This window comes from Oncorhynchus kisutch, linkage group LG6 (genome assembly GCF_002021735.2).
Source record: "Oncorhynchus kisutch isolate 150728-3 linkage group LG6, Okis_V2, whole genome shotgun sequence".
In the NCBI taxonomy this organism is placed as follows: Eukaryota; Metazoa; Chordata; class Actinopteri; order Salmoniformes; family Salmonidae; genus Oncorhynchus; species Oncorhynchus kisutch.
The window spans coordinates 31,444,708-31,464,036 of record NC_034179.2 but is presented as its reverse complement, the minus strand read 5'-3'; the positions used below and the strand labels follow the sequence as shown (position 1 = coordinate 31,464,036).

The window sequence follows — 19,329 nt, the reverse complement described above, 5'->3', positions numbered from 1 at the left end:
CTGGCCATGCTGCTGTTCCAGTTTCAACTGACCTGAGCCCTAGGACCATGCCCCAGGACTACCTGACATGATGACTCCTTGCTGTCCCCAGTCCACCTGGCCATGCTGCTGCTCCAGTTTCAACTTCCACCTGACTGTGCTGCTGCTCCAGTTTCAACTGTTCTGCCTTATTATTATTCGACCATGCTGGTCATTTATGAACATTTGAACATCTTGGCCATGTTCTGTTATAATCTCCACCCGGCACAGCCAGAAGAGGACTGGCCACCCCACATAGCCTGGTTCCTCTCTAGGTTTCTTCCTAGGTATTGGCCTTTCTAGGGAGTTTTTCCTAGCCACCGTGCTTCTACACCTGCATTGCTTGCTGTTTGGGGTTTTAGGCTGGGTTTCTGTACAGCACTTTGAGATATCAGCTGATGTACGAAGGGCTATATAAATACATTTGATTTGATTTGATTTGAACTGGCTGGCTGGCCAAATTCTCACTTCTGCAGTTATCTGCCCAAGGCCGCAACAGCCAATTGAAAGAAATCTAATTAAATCAAACTAATTAAATGACCGCCTAAATTAGCCAATGCTGAGCTCTTTACTCTCTTGCCATGTTGCTGTGTACACGCAGTCACAAACTTAAAACAAGAATACAAGAATAGAGAGATCTCGTCATCACTCAGATGTGTGTGTGTGTGTGTGTGTGTGTGTGTGTGTGTGTGTGTGTGTGTGTGTGTGTGTGTGTGTGTGTGTGTGTGTGTGTGTGTGTGTGTGTGTGTGTGTGTGTTTGTGGAACGTCGAGGCTCCTGGGGGCATTGGTGTTCGATCTGGGTCCAGACAGCAGGGTGAGTTACTCTCTGCTGACGCATTGTGGGGTACAAGTGCAGTGTTAATCGTTTGGCTGGCAGTGCAGGTCATCTGGGTTCAGACCCTGTTATATAGCAGGGAAACCAAACACACACTGACTAGTCAGACTGAATTTGCTCCAATAAATACTTGTGGAGGCTTTGCATCGCTTGTGGGCATCGGAATGCATTTCCATATTAAGAGATTAAAATTAATTGAATTGTAATCGCAAATAAAGCCTATGCTGTCCGTACCCTGCCACCACCACAAACCAGGCTGGCACCCTGCCTTAGTCTTTTTATGAAAGAGACTGACTGAGCTAAAACTCACATATTTATGTGTGGGCAAATATGACTTGTTTGGTTTCTGTCTACTTGATGTACACTGAGTGTACAAAACATTAATAACACCTTCCTAACATTGAGATGCACCTGCTTTTGCCCTCAGAACGGCCTCAATTCATCAGAGCATGGACTCTACAAGGTGTCGAAAGCATTCCACAGGGATGCTGGCTCATGTTGACTTCAATGCTTCCCACAGTTGTGTCAAGTTGGCTGGATGTCCTTTGGGTGGTGGACCATTCTTGATACACATTGGAAACTGTTGAGTGTGAAAACCTCAGCTGCGTTGCAGTTCTTGACACACTCAAACTGGTGCGCCTGGCACCTACTACCATACCCCGTACAAGGCACCTAAATATTTTGTCTTGCCCATTCACCCTCTGAATGGCACACATACACAATCCATTTCTCAATTGTCGCAAAGCTTTAAGATTTAACCTGTCTCTTCCCCTTCATCAACACGGATTGAAGTGGATTTTACAGGTGACACCAATAAGGGATCATAGCTTTCAACTGAATTCACCTTGTCAGTGTAAAGTATAGTCAGAAGATAGCTGTGAGATGTGCTCTGACCTGAGGATAGGTAAAGGATAAAATAAGTTATTTTGATTAGTTTGTAATGAAATCTTAGCTGTGAAAATGGAAGGTGAATGAGGAAAATCATTCAAAGAGGAAAGAGAGACAGCAAAACATTATGCAAGATTGTCATTATGCAAGATTCTGGGAGAGAATCTGGGCTCAACTGGTGCTGCCTGGTCCTCAACTGCAAGGCCAGCCCTCCACAGCCCCTCCCCTCACACCAGGACCAACCACCTTGGGCGCAACATGTCTCCTCATTACCCATCTAGAGTCATCAGGAGCTGGGAAGGACTGAACTTTCCACTGAAATGTCAGTCAGTCTCTATAGACCTCAAGAGCCTACAGAGGATTCATGCACTCCGTCAACTGTAAAGATGTTCAGATATGTGTCCCTCTAGCGATTCCTATGTATTGTCTATCATAATTTCTCCTGTAAAGCAACAATCTTCTGTTATGTTTACCACAAATGTGAGTTGGGTTGCAGTCATGAGATGTATTACATAGTAGCTTTCTATCCATGCCACTGAGTCCGCTGAGAAAGAGAACAACATTCCTTAGATCCTTAGTTACTCATTCAAGGGTTTTTCTTTATTTTTACTATGTTCTACATTGTAAATGAATAGTGAAGACATCAACACCATGAAATAATACATATGGAATAATGTAGCAACCAAAACAGTGTTAAACCATTCAAAATATATTTTAGATTTTAGATTGTTCAAAGTAGCCACCCTTTGCCTCGATGACAGCTTTGCACACTCTTGGCATTTTCTCAACCAACTTCACCTGGAATGCTTTTCCAACAGTCCAACAGTTCCCACATATGCTCAGCACTTGTTGGCTGCTTTTACTTTACTCTGCGGTCCAACTCATCCTAAACCATCTCAATTGGGTTGAGGTCAGGTTATTGTGAAGGCCAGGTCATCTGATGCAGCACTCCATCACTCTCCTTCTTGGTCAAATAGCCCTTACACTGCCCAAATAAAATACAATCTAATTGTATTGGTCACATACACATGGTTAGCAGATTGTTAAATTGTTAAAGAATGAATAAGAATATGTACATATAAATATATGGATGAGCGATGGCGTGCAGCATAGGCAAGATGCAGTAGATGGTGTAGAATACAATATGTACATATGAGATGAGTAATGTAGGATATGTAAACATGTTTAAAGTGGGGTTATTTAAAGTGACTAGTGATACCAAAATGTAATCATTATTAAAGTGGCGTTATTTAAAGTGACTAGTGATACCTTTATTAAGCACATTTATTTAAATGGCCAGAGATTTGAGTCTGTATGTTGGCAGCAGCCTCTCTATGTTAGTGGTGGCAGTCTGATGGCCTTGAGATATAAGCTGTTTTTCAGTCTCTCGGTCCCAGCTTTGATGCACCTGTGCTGACCTCGCCCTCTCGATGATAGCAGGGTGAACAGAAATGTCTCTGTTGGTTGTTGTCTTTGATGATCTTTTTGGCCTTCCTGTGACATCGGGTGCTGTAGGTGTCCTGGAGGGCAGGTAGTTTGCCCCCAGTGATGCGTTGTGCAGACCGCACTTCCTTCTGCAGAGCCTTGCGGTTGAGGGCGGTGCAATGGCCGTACCAGGCGGTGATACAGCCCAACAGGATGCTCTCGATTGTGCATCTGTAAGAGTTTGTGAGCATTTTAGATGACAAGCCACATTTCTTCAGCCTCCTGAGGTTGAAGAGGTGCTGTTGTGCCTTCTTCACCACGTTGTCTGTGGGTGGACCATTTCAGTTGTCCGTGATGTGTACGGAGAGGAACTTAAAACTTTCCACCTTCTCCACTGTTGTCCTGTCGATGTGTATGGGGGGTGCTCCGTCTGCTGTTTCCTGAAGTCCACGATCATCTCCTTTGTTTTGTTGAAGTTGAGTGAGAGTTTTTTTCCTGACACCACACTCCGAGGGCCCTCACCTCCTCCCTGTTGGCCGTCTCGTCATTGTTGGCAATCAGGCCTACAACTGTAGTGTCGTCTGCAAACTTGATGATTGAGTTGGAAGAAGGAACAAGGAGTACAGAAGAGGGCTGAGAACGCACCCTTGTGGGGCCCCAGTGTTGAGGATCAGCGGGGTGGAGATGTTTTTCCCTACCTTCACCACCTGGGGGCGGCCCGTCAGAAAGTCCAGGACTCAGTTGCACAGGTCGGGGTCGAGACCCAGGGTCTCGGGCTTAGTGATAAGTTTGGAGGGTATGGTGTTAAATGCTGAACAGGATTCTTACATAGGTATTCCTCTTGTCCAGATGGGAGTGTGCAGTGTGATGGCGATTACATCGTCAGTGGACCTATTGGGGCGATAAGCAAATTGAAGTGGGTTTAGGGTATCAGGTAGCGTGGAGGTGATATGATCCTTGACTAGTCTCTCAACGCACTTCATGATGACTTCATGATGCACTTCATGTAATCCGTGGTTGACTGTAGACCCTGCCACATACGTCGTGTTTGAGCCGTTGATTTGCAACTCTACTTTGTCTCTATACTGACTCTTCGATTGTTTGATTGCCTTGCAGAGGGAAATGCTGCACTGTTTGTATTCGATCATGTTTCCGGTCGCTTTGCCATGATTAAAAGCGGTGGTTCGTGCGTTCAGTTTTGTGTGAATACTGCCATCAATCCACTGTTTCTGGTTAGGGAAGGTTTTAATAGTCACAGAGGGTACGACATCTCCGATGCACTTGCTAATAAACTCGCTCACCGAGTCAACGTATACATCAATGTTGTTGTCTGAGGCTATCCGGAACATATCCCAGTCCCCGTGATCGAAGCATTCTTGAAGCGTGGAATCCAATTAGTCAGACCAGCTTTGTATTGACCTGAGCATGGGCGATTCCTGTTTTAGTTTCTGTCTATAGGCTGGGAGCAACAAAATTGAGTCATGGTCAGACTTGCCAAAGGCAGGGCGGGGCTTTGTATGCATCGCGGAAGTTCGAGTAGCAATGATCCAGAATACTACCAGTTCGAGTCGCGCATTCGATATGCTGATAGAATTTAGGAAGAATTGTTCTTAGATTAGCTTTGTTAAAATCCCCAGCTACAATAAATGCACCCTCAGGATGAATGATTTCCAGTTTACATAGAGTCCAGCGAAGTTCTTTCAGGGCTGGCGAGGGATCTGCTTGGGGGGGATATACACAGCTGTAACTATAATCGAAGAGAATTCTCTTGGAAGATAATGTGGTCGGCATTTGATTGTAAGGAATTCTAGGTCAGGTGAACAAAAGGACTTGAGTTCCTGTATGTTGTGATTACACCATGAGTCGTTAATCATAAGGCAAACCCCACTCCTTCTTCTTACCAGAGAGATGTTTGTTTCTGTCGGCACGATGCGTGAAGAAACCGGATGGCTGTACTGACTCTGACAACAAATCCCAAGTGAGCCATGTTTCCGTGAAACAGAGAATGTTACAATCTCTGATGTCTCTCTGGAAGGAAACTCGTGCCCTAATTTTGTCCTCCTTGTTATCTAGAGATTGGACATCGGTGAGTAACATGCTCGGAAGCGGTGGATGGTGTGCTCGCCTTCTGAGTCTGACCAGTAGGCCGCTCCGTCTGCCTTTCCTGCGGAGTCCGTTTTGTTTTGGGTCGGCCTCTGTGATAAGATCACGTGTCCAGGGTGGAGGTCCGAACAAAGGATCCGCTTGAGACATATTCCTGGTCGTAATGATGGTAAGTTGACATCGCTTTTATATCCAATAGTTTTTCCTGGCTGTATGTAATAAAACTTTAGATTTTCTAGGATAACAATGTAAGAAATAATACATAAAAGAACAAATAACTGCATAGTTTTCTAAGAACCTGATGCGGGACGACCATCTCTGTCAGGGTCATTTCACTGGAGGTATGTTGGGTGTGTTGGGTCATTGTCCTGGGTCATTGTCCTGTTTAAAACAAATTATAGTCCCACTAAGCCCAAACCAGATGGGATGGCGTATCAATGCTGTGGTAGCCATGCTAGTAAGGTGTGCCTTGAATCAAATAAAATAAATCAGACAGTGTCACCAGTAAAGCACCCCCACACCATCACACCTCCTCCTCTATGCTTCATGGTGGGAACCACACATGCAGAGTTCATCTGTTCACCTACTCTGCGCCTCACAAAGACATGGCAGTTGGATCCAAAAATCTACATTTGGACTCATCAGACCAAAAGGACAGATTTCCACGGTCTAATGTCCATTGCTCGTGATTCTTGGCCTAAGCAAGTCTCTTCTTCTTATTGGTGTCCTTTAAAAGTGGTTTCTTTGCAGCAATATGACCATGAAGGCCTAATTCACGCAGTCTCCTCTGAACAGTTTATGTAGAGATGTGTCTGTTACTTGAACTCTGTGTAGCATTTATTTGGGCTGCAATTTCTGAGGCTGATAACTCTAATGAACTTGTCCTCTGCAGCAGAGGTAACTCTGGGTCTTCCTTTCCTGTGGCGTTCCTCATGAGAGCCAGTTTCATCATAGCGCTTGATGGTTTTTGCGACTGCACTTGAAGAAACTTTCAAAGTTATTGACTGAACTTCATATCTTAAAGTAATGATTGACTGTCATTTCTCTTTGGTTATTTGAGCTGTTCTTGCTATAATATGGACTTAGTCTTTTACCAAATAGGGGTATCTTCTGTATACAACCCCTACCTTGTCACAACACAACTGATTGGCTCAAACGCATTATGAAGGAAAGAAATTCCACAAATAAATGTTTAACAAGGCACACCTGTTAATTGAAATACGTTCCAGGGGACTAACTCATGAAGCTGGTTGAGAGAATGCCAAGAGTGCGCAAAGCTGTCATCAAGGCAAAGGGTGGCTACTTTGAAGAATCTTAAATCTAAAATATATTTATATAATATAATATACTTTTTTGGTTATTACATGATTCCATATGTGTTATTTCATAGTTTTTAAAAAATCTCTTCACTATTATTCTACAATGTAGAAAATAGTAAAAATAAAGAAAAACCCTTGAATGAGTAGGTGTGTCCAAACTTTTAACTGGTATTGTAGGTTTGAGATAGAATGTCCTTGTGTGTGTGGTTGAGTGTATTTCTGTCAACCATCCTCTTTAATTGCTTCCCAAGTCCAAGCAGCATTGTTATGCGACACCATGATGCAGATGATGTCATTTCAGATTAGAAAGCACTGAGATCCACTGATGCAGGCTGACCGATTGACTCTCCGTGGCTTTTACACCCCATGGCTTTTGGAAACTTTACCTCTGAAATGGTCATTATTATTTACCATGCTTATGTTGCACTCTGAAACGTCATATTAGTCACGGTAATGTCCTTGGTAGGAAAATTATAAAGTGTTTATTTGATTACATCATACATCACTACACTTGACCCAGTCAAAACTATTTGACATACTTCATCTGGTAAATCCCTACCTCACAATTACAAGATGTTGCATATTACAGTAAACAATTGTTAAATGGAATGGAGGTCACTCATATGGAATTGTTGTCATTTTTATTATAAATATAGAATTTATTTATTAATTGATTAAGTTCTGTTTGAACAAAAAGGCCCATGATAATGTAGTTATTACACTATGATAATGATGGAAGACTCTTATAGGAAATTGCTACACCATCACGTTTTAAGAGTATGACAAAACTTTGTTATGGGTAGGGTTGAAATACATTCCCTGGTTTTCCGGATGATTCCTGAAATTAAGAGGGAATAAGCAGGAAATGGAATCCGCCTTCCTGGATTTCTAGAAAACCTGGACATTTCTAGAAAGTTACAAGAATTTTGCAGCCCTAGTCTCGGGTAATTGCACTTCTCAATATGTCTACCGAATCACATTGCATTCATGCCATTAACAAAATAGACCTATGGGGTAACATTCCAGAAGAGAATACGTTTGAACATTGATATAGGCCTGAACCTGAATGGCTGGAGCAGTGAGAGTTCCAACAGACTCTATGGGCTGAAGGGAATGTGGAGGATTCTCTCTGAGTACTTCAGCTCACTGTCATAAACCTCTAGTTCAATCATGCTGAATTTATGAGGCCCACCACAATGCTAGCTGGTACAGTAGATAGAAATGTGGCGGTGCTGGGGCTGTGGGGGGACAAGCTCTTAACCTAACAGAGTTATGGAGCCCTGTGCTCATGACGGAGTATTGAGAGGCAGGCCTTGGTGCATCAATCAGTTTGTCAGAGTTTCCATCACATTTACCTTACTGTCAAAGATCATTTGGGTGCGTGCTTATGGACTAATTTACACCCAGTTTGCCATTATATAAAACCATATAGAAATGAATAGCTTGCCCAGTGTGACAATTATTTATCTTCCATGTACTTTAATAAACATTGGCCCCCTCCAGGTCTCCCTTGTGAAAGAGATCTTTCAACCTCAATTGGTCAACCTGGTTTTTCAAGTTTACACTGCTCCCAATACAGAAATGTAAAAAACAGATTATGTCCTTTACCCCTCTGATGTTCTCCTAAAACTCAAGGGGAATTTGTTTGGTTGGCATCATATGCTCCTGCCCTTAGTTGATATAGATGTGTTTTGACATTATTTGGCCTGGTAGGTTGCCCTACAAGCAAACCCTTCGAGGCTTAGTTCCAAAATAGAGGCACCACTTTGTTTCAAAAGTTGGGGAAGTTTCCAAAATGATAACATGAAGGGCAACATTAAAACATTTAGAGAACATTTGACATATTTTACAGCTTGATTCTGCTGTATGTGAGTAAGATTGTACAATTCCTTCACACAATAGTAACATGTCTGTGTTTCCTGACACCAGTTACACCCAGGATGTTGTATGCACTGGCATGGCCATTTGCTGTCTGGTTACCATTGACAAGATCAGGAATCTGGTAAACAAAAGCAAAACATAGTTTACAGTGTATACTCTTCCCTAAATGTGTCCCAAATGATACATGTGGTTTACAGTTTATGTTTAACTTCTCCCATTTAGGTAATGAAAGAGCACAGTAACACTTTACAGCTCTCTCACACTCTCTCTTTTAGGGTTGTTGGTTTGATTCCCATGCGGGACCAGTCCGAAAAAGTACATATGCACTCACTATTGTAAATCGCTCTGGATAAGAGTGTTTGCTAACTTACTAAAATGTAAAATAACTAATAATCTTCAGCTGAAAATGCAATCACCCTGAAATTCTTAGGTTATGACTTATTACAGTTGACTTTAATATTACATTTGTTAAGTTTCATGAGGTACTTCTTACCAGACTCATTACTGTAATGAAAACTAATCAATTACACTGTAAATAAATCATACAGAATAAATTGGCATCTGAACAAATTAAGAAATCCACATCTAAATCTAGAGGCCACCTTATGTGTCAATGTATTATTACGTACCTCAAAATGTTTTGTATAGTTAGTCTGGATGTAACCACTGTCGTTGAATTCACTGTGGGTGACACCTGCTGTAAGAAAGATACATCTCAGTATTCAAGTTAACTAATTCTCTCCTTCTCTCTTTCTTTCTCTCTCTCGGAGGACCTGAGCCCTAGGACCATGCCCCAGGACTACCTGACATGATGACTCCTTGCTGTCCCCAGTCCACCTGGCCATGCTGCTGTTCCAGTTTCAACTGACCTGAGCCCTAGGACCATGCCCCAGGACTACCTGACATGATGACTCCTTGCTGTCCCCAGTCCACCTGGCCATGCTGCTGCTCTAGTTTCAACTTCCACCTGACTGTGCTGCTGCTCCAGTTTCAACTGTTCTGCCTTATTATTATTCGACCATGCTGGTCATTTATGAACATTTGAACATCTTGGCCATGTTCTGTTATAATCTCCACCCGGCACAGCCAGAAGAGGACTGGCCACCCCACATAGCCTGGTTCCTCTCTAGGTTTCTTCCTAGGTATTGGCCTTTCTAGGGAGTTTTTCCTAGCCACCGTGCTTCTACACCTGCATTGCTTGCTGTTTGGGGTTTTAGGCTGGGTTTCTGTACAGCACTTTGAGATATCAGCTGATGTACGAAGGGCTATATAAATACATTTGATTTGATTTGATTTGAGTATTTTACCATTGGAGCGTTTTCAGGGATAGAAGAATGTGTACACAAGTGACAGCATGGCTGTGAACATGTGACAGCAAGAGGCTGATATAAACATACCACGGCATAACTTAAAGAATTTTGTTAACATTAAAAATGTGTTCTATTAATCGAAAATGTCATTCTAATCTGTGTGTAGGCATAAGTGCCTATGCGGGCGCATGTGTGTGTGTTGGTGTGTGTGTGTAAAGACAGAAATGATAGCTCCTACTTGTTTGGCCGTCTATCACGTATGCAGGGTTTTCCTTGCCCTGTCTCTGTCCCACTGCACCACCACTCATCTCGATCTGGGACCTCGTTCTCCTGGGATACATCAAACACTTCACTGCAACAATCACACTATAAACCTCACATAATGATCAAGGTAACTGATCTGGTAATTGGGGACAAAATGGTAGCAGAACTCTCTTACCCCATTTCCTTCTGGTAGCTGGATTCTGAAATGAACCCCGAGAGAAAATAATAATGAATCAGGTATAGACGTGTTGCTTTTGGTGATGGTAATTATGCCATGATGAATGTAGTAGGTCAAACTTTATTTGGATAGTCCATCTGTAGATGCTATCAGTAACATTTCAACTAACTATCTACTAATCCTAACACTAACCCTAACCTTAACCTTACCCTAACCCTTTTTCTAAACTTAACCCTAACCTTAGCAAGCACTTGCTTATCAACAGATAGTTTGTTGATAGTATGACCATCAGTAGAGCATCTACAGATGGAAAATCCAGACTTTCTAAATCAAGTGTGACCGAATTAATTCTCCAACATTAGTCCCTAGACATATAAGCCTATAGATGTTATAGACCTATAGTCAGAGTTTTGTACCCTTTCAGACAGTGGGTAATCTACATCCACAAATGATCATACATTAACCTTTATACTCATTAGAAGGTTTACTGCAAGTCAACCTCTTTGTTAGCATCTCCTTGAAGTCTGTTGCTTGTTGAGCTTTCCTGTATGCATCGGACATATAAGAGGCAAGCAGCGAGAGCCAAACAGTCCTAACGTTACTATATTTTCTGACTGGTGTGTTCTGTATTTAGATGAAGGCCTCTGCATATATCTCACCCTGTCATTGTCCTAATAGAGGACCTCAGTGAGACCTGTCCTGACTCAGTCTATTTGTTTTCTACTTTCTTCAGTGAAACAGAGCAAGAGGCTCGATTTGGGCATGACTCCTGCTCCTTGGACTACAGGAGGTTTAAAGAAAGGCTTCTTACTTGCTTCTTTTCTGCGTTTGCAGCAGAAGACGATTCCAAGGATGAGCAGCACCAGCAGAGCGAAGCCACCGATGGAACAAACGACAGCAATGAGCACAGTCCAGTCTTGGGGCTCTGGTGAAACAGTGGTCTCGAGATAAGTAAGAGTTAGTGAGTTAGTATGTATGGTTAGTAAATATCACAATGTAGACTAACATCTTAGCCTTAAACTCAGTTGGCTATTGAGACAGTAGGTTATATTGTAAGTCCAACCTGCCACTAGTTGTTAATGTACTGAACTAATCAAATGTGTGACGGAGCTACAGAAAATTATACATGGCAATGTGCTCTTGGAAGAAATACACAACTTGTATCATGTAAGTATCTACCTGCATAAACAATGAATTCATTCACTTATTTATTAATGTAATAAGTAATTATGGAAAAATAATCACAGTCCCACAGAACAGTACAAAGGCATATGTTAAGGGAGGTACAGTGCCTTGCGAAAGTATTCTGCCCCCTTGAACTTTGCGACCTTTTGCCACATTTCAGGCTTCAAACATAAAGATATAAAACTGTATTTTTTGGTGAAGAATCAGCAACAAGTGGGACACAATCATGAAGTGGAACAACATTTATTGGATATTTCAAACTTTTTTAACAAATCAAAAACTGAAAAATTGGGCGTGCAAAATTATTCAGCCCCTTTACTTTCAGTGCAGCAAACTCTCTCCAGATGTTCAGTGAGGATCTCTGAATGATCCAATGTTGACCTAAATGACTAATGATGATAAATACAATCCACCTGTGTGTAATCAAGTCTCCGTATAAATGCACCTGCACTGTGATAGACTCAGAGGTCCGTTAAAAGCGCAGAGAGCATCATGAAGAACAAGGAACACACCAGGCAGGTCCGAGATACTGTTGTGAAGAAGTTTAAAGCTGGATTTGGATACAAAAAGATTTCCCAAGCTTTAAACATCCCAAGGAGCACTGTGCAAGCGATAATATTGAAATGGAAGGAGTATCAGACCACTGCAAATCTACCAAGACCTGGCCGTCCCTCTAAACTTTCAGCTCATACAAGGAGAAGACTGATCAGAGATGCAGCCAAGAGGCCCATGATCACTCTGGATGAACTGCAGAGATCTACAGCTGAGGTGGGAGACTCTGTCCATAGGACAACAATCAGTCGTATATTGCACAAATCTGGCCTTTATGGAAGAGTGGCAAGAAGAAAGCCATTTCTTAAAGATATCCATAAAAAGTGTTGTTTAAAGTTTGCCACAAGCCACCTGGGAGACACACCAAACATGTGGAAGAAGGTGCTCTGGTCAGATGAAACCAAAATTGAACTTTTTGGCAACAATGCAAAACGTTATGTTTGGCGTAAAAGCAACACAGCTCATCACCCTGAACACACCATCCCCACTGTCAAACATGGTGGTGGCAGCATCATGGTTTGGGCCTGCTTTTCTTCAGCAGGGACAGGGAAGATGGTTAAAATTGATGGGAAGATGGATGGAGCCAAATACAGGACCATTCTGGAAGAAAACCTGATGGAGTCTGCAAAAGACCTGAGACTGGGATGGAGATTTGTCTTCCAACAAGACAATGATCCAAAACATAAAGCAAAATCTACAATGGAATGGTTCAAAAATAAACATATCCAGGTGTTAGAATGGCCAAGTCAAAGTCCAGACCTGAATCCAATCGAGAATCTGTGGAAAGAACTGAAAACTGCTGTTCACAAATGCTCTCCATCCAACCTCACTGAGCTCGAGCTGTTTTGCAAGGAGGAATGGGAAAAAATTTCAGTCTCTCGATGTGCAAAACTGATAGAGACATACCCCAAGCGACTTACAGCTGTAATCGCAGCAAAAGGTGGCGCTACAAAGTATTAACTTAAGGGGGCTGAATAATTTTGCACGCCCAATTTTTCAGTTTTTGATTTGTTAAAAAAGTTTGAAATATCCAATAAATGTTGTTCCACTTCATGATTGTGTCCCACTTGTTGTTGATTCTTCACAAATAAATACAGTTTTATATCTTTATGTTTGAAGCCTGAAATGTGGCAAAAGGTCGCAAAGTTCAAGGGGGCCGAATACTTTCGCAAGGCACTGTAGCTCTTATCCTTTCTCAGAGGATTTTCTCATATTTTGTATTGCTCTAAAAATTGTAAGGCCAGCCAGGATCATCAACTTTTAATTGTGATTTTTGTGATCAACTTGGCCAGGAACCCATAAAATCCCTTTCCTGACTCAGCAAGGGTTCCCATTGCTAACAGTGTAAGCAGACCTCACTAAATCCTATCCATGTTGAAGGTACTGTCCAGGCTACTGAAAGTGACCAGACAGGGCTGGCACTATAGGCTGGCCGTAGGGGGAATGGCCCGCCCTACCTTACCTCGTTCCCTGTCCAAACATTTCAACATTGATAATTTATTTGATCGAGAAGCAAACAGAAAGACTGATTAATCTAAGATAGGTTACCTTCGCACGTATGTCACCAGAGAAAGAATCCGAGCGATCAAAACGTATCTGATGCTGCCTGGCCAAAAAGAGTATTGCATATCATACTCTTTTTGGCCAGACAGCATCAGATACATGGGCTACACACAATAAGACAGAAAAACACTATTTTGCACGCTCGGATGCTTTCTCTGGTGAGGTAGTTTCAGTCACTTGCGAATTGAAGGAAAGTTGGCGGGTGCACAGTGTACTGTTTGGATCCTGGAATTATTTTGGACAAACGTGCGAAGGTAACCTACTTTTGAAGTGATTTGTTTGACAATCAGATTAAAACATCAGACTGGTTGTGTTCATGCACATTAAAATGTAAGATCGTCAAGGACAACAACCACCCGAGCCACTGCCTGTTCACCCTACTACCATCCAGAAGGCGAGGTCAATACAGGTGCATCAAAGCTGGGACCGAGAGACTGAAAAACAACTTATATCTCAAGGCTATCAGACTGTTAAACAGCCATCACCAACACAGAGAGGCTGCTTCCTACATACAGACTCGAATCCTTGGCCACTTTAATAAATGGATTACTATTCACTTTAAATAATGCCACATTAATAATGTTTACATTACTCATCTCATATGTATATACAGTTGAAGTCAGAAGTTTTCATACATTTAGGTTGGAGTCATTAAAATCGTTTTTCAGCCACTCCACACATTTCTTGTTAACAAACTATAGTTTTGGCATGTCGGTTAGGACATCTACTTTGCGTATGACACAAGTCATTTTTCCAACAATTGTTTACAGACAGATTATTTCACTTCTAATTCAATGTATCACAATTCCAGTGGGTCAGAAGTTTACATACACTAAGTTGACTGTGCCTTTAACAGCTTGGAAAATTCCTGAAAATGATGTCATGGCTTTAGAAGCTTCTGATAGGCTAATTGACATCATTTGAGTCAATTGGAGATGTACCTGTGGATGTATTTCAAAGCCTACCTTCAAACTCAGTGCCTCTTTGCTTGACATCATGGGAAAATCAAAAGAAATCAGCCAAGAACTCAGAAAACAAATTGTAGACCACCACACATCTGGTTCCTCCTTGGGAGCAATTTCCAAACACCTGAAGGTACCACGTTCATCTGTACAAAGAATAGTACGCAAGCATAAACTCCATGGGACCACGCAGCCATCATACCGCTCAGGAAGGGGATGCGTTCTGTCTCCTAGAGATGAACGTACTTTGGTGAGAAATGTGCAAATCAATCCCAGAACAACAGCAAAGGACCCTGTGAAGATGCTGGGGGAAACAGGTACAAAAGCATCTATATCCACAGTAAAACAAGTTCTATAACGACATAACCTGTAAGGCCGCTCAGCAAGGAAGAAGCCACTGCTCCAAAACCGCCATAAAAAAGCCAGACTACGGTTTTCAACTGCACATGGGGACAAAGATCGTACTTTTTGGAGAAATGTCCTTTGCTCTGATGAAACAAAACAATTTTTTTATGGCCAAATAGTTCTAACTATAGAACTATTTGGCCATAACGACCATTGTTATGTTTGGAGGAAAAGGGGGGAGGCTTGCAAGCCGAAGAACACCATCCCAACCGTAAAGCACGGGGTTGGCAGCATCATGTTGTGGGGGTGCTTTGCTGCAGGAGGGACTGGTGCACTTAGATGATGGAACCATGAGGAAGTAAAATTATGTGGACATATTGAAGCAACATCTCAAGACATCAGTCAGGAAGTTAAAGCTTGGTCGCAAATGGGTCTTCCAAATGGACAATGACCCAAAGCATACTTCCAAAGTTGTGGCAAAATGGCTTAAGGACAACAAAGTCAAGGTATTGGAGTGGCCATCACAAAGCCCAAAGACCTCAATCCTATAGAAAATGTGTTGGCATAACTGAAAAGTCGTGTGCGAGCAAGGAGGCCTACAAACCTGACTCAGTTACACCAGCTTTGTCAGGAGGAATGGGACAAAATTAACCCAACTTATTGTGGGAAGCTTGTGGAAGGCTACCCCTAAGCGTTTGACCCAAGTTAAACAATTTAAAGGCAATGCTCCCAAATACTAATTGAGTGTATGCAAACTCCTGACCCACTGGGAATGTAATGAAATTTATAAAAGCTGAAATAAATCACTCTCTCTGCTATTATTCTGACGTTTTACATTCTTAAAATAAAGTGGTGATCCTAACAGACCTAAGACAGGGAATTTTTACTAGGTTTAAATGTCAGGAATTGTGAAAAACTGAGTTTAAATGTATTTGGCTAAGGTGTATGAAAACTTCCGACTTCAACTGTACTATATTTTATACCACGTATTGCATCTTGCCTATGCTGCTCGGTCATCACTCATCCATTTATTTATATGGACATATTTTTATTCCACCCCTTTAGATTTGTCTGTATTAGGTATTTGTTGTGGAATTGTTCGATTATTTGTTGGATATTACTGCACTGTCGGAAATAGAAGCACAAGCATTTCTCTACACTTGCATTAACGTCTGCTAACCATGTGTATGTGACCAATAACATTTGATTTGATACGTTTCTACAGTTATATTACATGTATGTCCTATAAAAACGCATTTAAAAATGTGTGCATGCCCTTGTCCCGTGAACAAAACGTGCCCCCCTATGGAAATCAAATGCCTGTCTAACTGAAGAGTCAGAAGAGTTCTTACCAACCACCAGGTAGATGGAGCTGGACAGTGGGGTGGTCAGGGCAGATACGCTGGCCAGGCACTTCACTTGAACACTGTTGACCCCACGGACAGTGAGGAGGCTGATGGAGTTATACAGACTGTCCATGGCCTCACTGCTACTGTTGTAGCTGTTCTGGTCCACCACGACCCCATCCACCACCCAGTTCACTGTGGGCTTAGGGAACCAACCAGAGGCCTCACACTGGACGATGGCCTGGTGGCCCTGGGCCACTGTCATGTTACCTCCCACAATCCTTACTGTGCCGCTCTCTGTGGAGACAGACAGAAGAGAACAGTCAGCAACTGTGAGGGATGACATCTTATATGAAACACAATGAATGTACTGTAGTGTTAATGTTGGACCACCTACAGAGTGGATAATTCTACAGATGTTGGAACTTAATTTGAGCCAGTTTGCTTCAGCAGGAAAATAATCCTGCAACTATGTTCTAGTATGTTAAATGCTTCCTGAATGTCCTGACTTAACACTGGTCCCAGCTGAGGGTTGGCCACAATGTAAACAATCAATGTAATATCGACATCCATTCAGTTGGATATTACTACTGCCTGCCTAGGAGTATTGATACATGGAGGGGAATATGTTTGGAATCAGGTAGGTCCAAATCAGGGGAATGAGAAGTCCATCCATGCACCATACTCTATATCAGGGGTGAAGGTACAACCCAGATGCAGACCACATCGAATAAACAATAGTTTAATATTCCAACGGGGGCAGACAATGGACAGGTCATGGCAGGCAGGGCTCAGTAAACCAGAGGTGGGGCAACGATACCGGGCAGCAGACAGGCTAAGGGAGACAAAGGGCTGTGAGACATGGGTTTGACAGAAGATGGAAGATGAACAGCAGAGGGGCTAATGATCTTGGAGATGGGTAACGGGTCGATAAACCGGGGGGAGAGATTGCGGGATTCCACCCGGAAGGGCAGATCCCGGGTAGATAGCCATACTTTCTGCCCGAGACGAAACCGGGGAGCCGGGGTCCGATGGCGATCCGCTTGTTGTCGATACCTGGAGGTGGTCTTGAAGAGAGCTCTCTTCCGGGTACGACAACAGCGGTAGACAAACATCTGGGCAGAAGGTATACCGACCTCCTCTTCCTGCTCAGGGAAGAGTGGGGGATGATACCCGAGGGAACATTCAAATGGTGATAGGCCTGTGGCAGATCAGGGAAGGGTGTTGCGGGCGTAATCTACCCACACCAGCTGCTGGCTCCAGGTGGTGGGGTTGGCGGAGACCTGGCAGCGCAGGGTAGTCTCGAGGTCATGGTTGGCTCGCTCCGACTGGCCATTAGACTGTGGGTAGAACCCAGAGGACAGGCTGGCCGACGACCCAATGAGGGTGCAGAACACCTTCCAGAACCGGGAAGAGAACTGAGGGCTGTGGTCAGAGACCATGTCCACGGGCAGTCCATGGATCCGGAAGACGTACTGCCCCATGAGCTGGGCCGTCTCCTTGGCAGAGGGTAACTTGGGGAGAGGAATGAAGTGGGCGGCCTTGGAAAAGCGATCCACCGCGGTCAGGATGGCGGTGTTGCCATCAGACGGGGGGAGACCCGTGATGAAGTCCAGGGAGATTGGGCCCACTCCAGGACCACGAAGTGGACAGCGTCAGGCACGAACATCCGGTTATCTGGGACCCCCTAGGGTTCGGCTGGGACCGCTGTGCCTCCCGAACCTGTTTCCCGATACCCCAGCTGAGTGCCGTCGCCAGGCACGAGATTGGGAAGGGGCTCCGGGGTCGGGCTCCGGGGTGGTAGCTGAGTGGTTATAGCAGTGAGACAGGGCATCCGACTTGACATTCTTGGAACCCGGCCGGTAGGAGAGGGAAAAGTTGAACCGGGTAAACAGCAGGGCCCATCTCACCTGCCTGGAGTTGAGGCTCTTGGTGGTGCGGAGATACTCCAGGTTTTTGTCGTCGGTCCACACAATGAACGGATGTTACGCCCCTTCGAGCCAGTGCCTCCATTCCTCCAATGCCATCTTCACCACGAGAAGCTCCCGATTCCCCACATCGTAATTCCTCTCCATGGAGGTGAGGTGGTGGGAGAAGAAGGCTCAGGGATGTAGCTTAAAACTTCTTTGGGATAGGTGGGAAGGTAGCGTCCCACCTGGCCAACATCCGGTGAAATGGCAGAGCGCCAAATTCAAATTAAATAACTATAAATATTAAACTTTCATGAAATCACAAGGGCAATACATCAAAATAAATCTTAACTTGTTGTTAATCCAGCCAACGTGTCAGATTTCAAAAAGGCTTTAAGGCGAAAACAAACCATGCGATTATCTGAGGACAGCATCCAGCACACAAATGCATAAAAAATCATTTTCAACCAGGGAGTTGCGACACGAAAGTCAGAAATAGCGATATAATATATGCCTTACCTTTGAAGATCTTCTTCTGTTGGCACTCCAAAAGGTTTCAGTTAAATTACAAATGGTCCTTTTGTTCGATAGATTTCTTCTCTATAACCATAAAATCTCAGTTTAGCTGGTGCGCTTCAGTCAATAATTCACTCGGTTTCTATCAGTCAAAATGCATACAAAATGAATCCCAAACGTTACCAATAAACTTATCCAAACAAGTCAATCAACGTTTATAATCAAGCCTTAGGTACCCTAATATGCAAACAAACAATACAATTTAAGACGGAGAATCGTTATTGTCTTTACCGGAGATAAACAAAAATAACGCGCTCTCGGCCATGCGCATGGAAACACTACAGCCAAAATGGGAGCCCTTAGATAAACTACTTCTTCTCCCACATTTTTCCAAAACCAGCTTGAACCTCTTTCTAAAGACTGTTGACATCTAGTGGAAGCCCTAGGAACTGCAATCGGGCATGATTTCGCCCTATTATAAAAGTGCCAGCCATTGAAATCAGTGGTAGGGTGAAAAAAAAAAATTCTTGGGATGGTTTGTCCTCGTGGTTTCATCTGCCATTTCAGTTCTGTTATACTCACAGACATTCTTTTAACAGTTGTAGAAACTTTGGCGTATTTTCTATCCAATTCTACCAGTTATATGCATATCCTACCTTCTGGGCCTGAGTAGCAGACAGTTTACTTTGGGCACGCTTTTCACCGGAAGTCAAAATACCGCCCCCTAT

General features: G+C 43.2%; 1 protein-coding gene across 4 annotated transcripts in view; it reads right to left on the bottom strand.

Moving 5' to 3' along the window:
* Positions 1-7,043: 7,043 nt before the first annotated feature.
* igsf5a (immunoglobulin superfamily, member 5a) overlaps positions 7,044-19,329 on the bottom strand; it is a 30,395-nt gene continuing 18,109 nt past the window's right edge. Inside the window, exons 4-9 of one of the 4 annotated variants that reach the window (XM_031826609.1) lie at positions 16,182-16,472; positions 11,034-11,147; positions 10,220-10,244; positions 10,019-10,110; positions 9,100-9,167; positions 7,044-8,588 (exon numbers count right to left, since the gene is read on the bottom strand). In XM_031826609.1, coding sequence (XP_031682469.1) covers positions 8,481-8,588; positions 9,100-9,167; positions 10,019-10,110; positions 10,220-10,244; positions 11,034-11,147; positions 16,182-16,472 — 698 coding nt within the window. In that variant the 3' untranslated portion in view covers positions 7,044-8,480. Of the gene's footprint in view, positions 8,589-9,099; positions 9,168-10,018; positions 10,111-10,219; positions 10,245-11,033; positions 11,164-16,181; positions 16,473-19,329 lie in introns of all 4 variants that reach the window. The other 3 variants (XM_031826610.1, XM_031826611.1, XM_031826613.1) reach the window with 3 other exon arrangements.